Genomic DNA, 5,660 nt, shown 5'->3' with positions numbered 1-5,660 from the left:
TTACATTTAAATTCATTATATATATATGGCCTTGTTTGAATTGGGGTGATTGAAATAACTTAGAGGGGGAAATGAGTAATGATTGGTGATGATTTTGAGAAGATGATAATATTTTTGGTAAAATTACTTAAAGGGTATTGATATATAATAATAAAATAATAAATAGTAATTTAAAATAAAGAGTATTTTAGTATTTTGGGTAATGAATTGAGTGATGTGATTGATAAGAAGGGGAGTGAAAAGATATTTGAGTGTGTTATGTTATTTAAATAACCTCAATGGAACAAGGCCTATATATATATATATATTTAAATTATTATTTTTTATAAATTTGATTATTTATATTTTAATATATATATATATATATATATAATTACATTTCAATTATTATTTATATAATGTAATAAATTTTCTCATTAGTATTCTAATAAATAATAATAAATTTAAAATATTTTAACCATAATAATATAATAATTTATCATTCATAAAACAATTACAATAATAATTTCTCTAAATTATTAACGATTTTCCTCAAGGCACCGTTGACTATGTCTCATATGACCTTCTTGGTCACACCTCTCACAAATGATTATCATGTATGAGTTATCCATTTCGGTTTGAATACGTTGGCTTTGACTTCATAAGTTTTTTTCTTTCTCAAATTTTCATTAGGAACAAGATTACTATATTTTTTCAATCATATGCTATTGGGAACGTCAAATATGATTCGTTAGGTATGTGGTGAAAATTATACTGCCACATCTTTAAAAATATTGTTATATTGTGATATGTACAAATAATAATTTAAATATATTAAATTTATAAAATAATAATTTAAATATATATATATATAATGAATTTAAATGCAATAAATTAATTAATTAAATAAAAAAAAGTGAGTTTGAATATTAAACTAGGTTAGTTTGGGAATGAATGAACAAAGTAGGTTAGTTTGGGAAGTTGAACGTCAAATTAGGTTAGTTTAGGAATTCATCCCAATGGAGGAGGTTTAGGCTTGTTAGGATCTTGGATGTTGCTCCCTTCTTTAGACGTGTGGTGATAGCCTTCGCCTTCTCAGTTCCAAGGCCACGGTTTCCTTTCCTCACGGCGATTCTAACAAATAAAGAAAAATCGATCTTCATAGAATGAATCACACAAACCAAACCACAACACACACAAATAAGAGATCGAATATATAACCCGTTGTCTGTCTTCACCATCTCGATTGTAACAGGATCAAGAAGAATGAGATCCTTGGTTGCTGCTCCCTTTTTCGTATGTGTGACAATAACCTTCGCCTTCTCAATTTTAGTGCCGCATTTTCCTTTCTTCATGGTGAGCCTAACAAATGAATTTGGCACTCGATTGAGCTAGAGATCGAAATCGAGTCGTTGTAGTTTTTTCGAGCTCGAGCAGACCTTTACTCAAGCTCGACTCGACGCGTTTACAACCCTAAATCTGACCCCAAGTATTTATTTACTCTCACATATATATCAAAATTAACCACAATTCTTGACCCGACAAACCAAACAAATTCAAATTAATTATTATTATATATATATTTAACCAAAACTCTCAATCGTCAAACCGAGCAAATTCGAATTAATCATTATGTTATATATGTAACCACAACTTTCGACTGGTATAAGAGCAAATACGTTACTGTACTCGTGTTTGGGGGCATTGTATATATTTTTTTATAAAATTTTACATCTTTTTTACAAATCATCAAATTTCATCAACATATATAATTCTAACTAAATTAAATATATTATAATTAAAATATTGTAAAAAGAAATACAAACCCAAATTTAATGTTATCAACTAATTACAAACAATTTATAATTATATATATATATATAAGCCTAAAACTATTTAAATAACAAAACATTTATATATATGCTACTTTTTATTATTATTTGAATTAGACAAACTATGTTTAATTTTGTAAGTAGTTAGATTAAATATAATTTGAGTTTAATTGGTTTTGAGATTAAATTATTCTTTTAAAACTCGTATTAATTAAGGGTTATCGGTTAGTTGGATAATTTGGTACATCTATCTCTAACTAATAATTTTTAAAATCTTGTTAAGAAAATATACAAAAATTGCGGTTATTCAAATTTTGAACTACATACTAATTTATTTATTATGAACAATGCTAAAAATAATTATATATAACAAAAATATTTAATTTATTTATTGATGCCAACCAAATTATTTTGGACAAATAAAATCCCAAATGATTTATTCATACAAAATGTGAATTCCAAGCAAGTCATCAAAATTCAAGACCCTTTTGATCATGCCCTCCTTTAAATATGGCCACATTACAGCATCTAGATCCGAACTGTGGTCAAGACCAAGGATGTGTCCTATCTCATGCAGACCAATTGATTCAAGGTCCATCCTATCAGGCTTTGTCCCGTCCCCCCAAGAAAATTTTGCGTTGAAATTGAGCTCCCCAGAAGGCGGAGGATATGCGTGAGCTGTGTCTTTCCCTTCGAAGCGAAAAAACTTTATTTTCACATCCGCACTTTTAAATGAAGAAGCTCTCCTAAAACTAAGCACGGAATCATCTTCCCATTTCTTAAATGCCAAAGTAAGGGGTGTAATAGCCTTTGATTTTATTTTGGAATCTGCAATATCCCATGTTAGATTGTACTTGGACATAGGCCACCTTGATCCCAAAAACGCGTAGTAGGAATTGTTAAAGGGGTTCTGAACTAACTTCACCCCTTGCTTGATGGGAGTTCCATTGACCAAATCAGGAAAATTACATCGAGGCGTCACCATCATTGACATAGTCTCCTTATCTAAAATCCCAGTAACATTTAAAATAAAGAAGAGTTGAAACTTCTTGATTCTTTTTTCCAAGACGTCATCAAAAACATTAGAGTCATTAAATGTGTTGAGACTTCTTTGGTAGTGATCATCCTTGGAGGGACCTAAATACCCATATTTGAAGAGGTACTTCCTTACTTGTTCAAGATCCTTGACTGTGTCACCTCTCTTGGAGCCTAAAAAATGGTTAACAAATTTAGAAGATGATGTTTTATCATTAAAAGATGATGCTTGTACAATTAGAAACATGACCAAGATCAAGACATGAAAGAGAATACAAGTTTTAACCATTTTCATCCTTGTTATTTCTAGTGGTCAATTAATTCTTGATTTTCATTTCACATTTTCTTTAGCATTTTATACAATTTTGAGATAAAAAGATTGTCATCATATTATTATCTTTTTTTTGTTTAAGTTAATTAATTAAACTTTGAAAGTGTACAAATTAAATATATTTATTTGATCTAATATTTTTTTTTATATAAATGATTCATTTATATTTAGAAAATTCTAAAAATCGTTTAAGTAAATAAAAAAAACATTAAATTAGAATAAAATAAAAAAAAATAAGAAAAAGAATAATAAGTTATTTGATATATTATCATAAAAAATAATATATTTTTATTATTATAAGGACTATAAATTATATTATTAAAATTGTTACAAGTCTTTTTTATAAATAATTTTTTTTAAATCATGTTAAATAATAAAATAATATTAGGATGGGGCAACAAATAAACCTTCAAATTTGTAACACTAATGATACTTGAGAGGACCAACACTAAATATTAATTGTGGACCGACACAATTAGTAAGATTGTGTATGGATATCGTATTATTGATACAAACACGAGAAAACATAATTCTATTTTGTTTTGAACAAAATTTATTTTATTAAAATGAGTAATTTAAGACAAACAACAAGTTAATACAAATAAAATCAATAAAACATAATATATATTACTCTGTTTTTTAAAATGTATATTTTATAAACAAATTACATAAAATTCAAATCTTCTTACCTTTTTATGATTTTTTTTTTTACATTAAGTTTAAATCCAATAACACTGTTACAGACTCCATATTCTACAAGCCCAAATTGACCCATGCATTCCAAAAACTCTATTTCAAACTCTATTAATATTGATATTGTGATAATCCATTCATATTTAGTGTGATATCTACTACAAGTCTACAACATTTACTTTTTTTTTTTTTTTTTTTTTTTTTTTCTTTTTAATGTTTTAAAATCTAAAATTTGTAATATTACAACAATTCAATAGTTTGTTTTTATATATAAACAACATAATAAATATAATAAATGGAAACAATTAGGAAAAGAAGGGAAGAGAAAATTCTAAAATTTGACCCCTCAAAAAAATGTATTTGATCAATTAAGGCTATATATATTGTTCCTAATTTAATTTAAACAAACCAGATGGGAACCAACATATTTGAAGGAGGAGAAAAAAAAGTTAAAAACACTACATGTAAACACCATTCATTATAGACATTATTAAAAAAAAAAATGACTTCCCACCTAATATAATTCAAATAAAAATGTTTGAATTTAAGAGACGATAAAGTTTTAATTGAAGTAAATGTTATACAAATATTGTGGGACAATATTTCAATTTTTAAGAAATAAATGATTTTAAGAAAATAAAATAATAATCATCAACAAATGTGAGTGAGACTAACATATTTTATGTCAAAAGACAACACACTATATATAACCATAATGAATGTCTCAAGAAATGATGTATTCTATTAAAATGAGTTATTAAAATGAGTTGTTCACTTAAATTGGTTTGAATGGTAATTCAATCATTTGTCAATAATCTTCTCTTACCAACTAATTGATGTACTTCCAATGCATTTCCTCTCTTCCCAAAAAAAACTTTTGTCCTAATAATTAAAATTTATGGATCACTATTATAATAAATAAATATTGTCCAAATATAAATTTTATGAGATTCTCAATTTCGATTCATTCAAGCATGTATATTAATAACAGTACATATTTAGGGGATTTGATGATTAATTGAGAAGAGTGAAATATTTAATTCAAATCTAGCGTGATAATTTATTCGGGAGAAGATGAAGATTGTGGAGTAGGCTGCCTTAGTGCGGTCTTCTAAGATCATCTCGCGCCATCAAATTACTCTATGGCTTTCTTTCTCTCGATAAGGGACCGAATTAGTCGATATATGACGATCTCATGTACATGCTGCGTTTTATGTATAATGGAGGAAGAATATATAAATCATTTGTTTATAAGTGAGTGCTCTTTTACGGCTAAATTGTGAAGGTGGTTTGCTAATATTATGGGTTTGCTGATTTTCTCCTTCATTGGAATCAAATCAAAGAATTCATGATTGGAAAGGCTAAGGAAACACGTTCTTTATTAATGTCATGAAGTGTTACTTCGAAACGGTTATGTATCAACCGTGGATGGAAAGAAACTCTAAGGACTACGAAAAATTTGTAATGATATGATAAGAATATATATAAATTTAAAATATATAAACGAATTTAAAATATTATTAGTTTACTTGATTAAAATATTAAATTATATGATTAGAAATGTTTTATGTTCATTCATTTTTAAGTCGAATTTAAAATAAAAATTATTATTAACTTAAATGGTTAAAATGTTAAATTTATATTATTAAGGTGTAAATTTGAGACACTTTAAAATTATATATATTTATATATTTATATATTTATATATTTATATATTTATATATTTATCAACCTACGATTTAACTCAATATCTATTTAACTAAAACTCTTATCTGGACAATCTATACCCT

General features: G+C 26.4%; 1 protein-coding gene across 1 annotated transcript; it reads right to left on the bottom strand.

Moving 5' to 3' along the window:
- Positions 1-2,247: 2,247 nt before the first annotated feature.
- LOC124912844 (metalloendoproteinase 3-MMP-like) lies at positions 2,248-2,796 on the bottom strand. Its single transcript, XM_047453485.1, has one exon. It carries the CDS (start codon positions 2,794-2,796, stop codon positions 2,248-2,250), a length of 549 nt encoding a protein of 182 aa, XP_047309441.1.
- Positions 2,797-5,660: the final 2,864 nt, after the last annotated feature.

This window comes from Impatiens glandulifera, chromosome 8 (genome assembly GCF_907164915.1).
Source record: "Impatiens glandulifera chromosome 8, dImpGla2.1, whole genome shotgun sequence".
Classification (NCBI taxonomy): Eukaryota; Viridiplantae; Streptophyta; class Magnoliopsida; order Ericales; family Balsaminaceae; genus Impatiens; species Impatiens glandulifera.
This window is presented reverse-complemented; position numbering and strand designations above follow the sequence as displayed.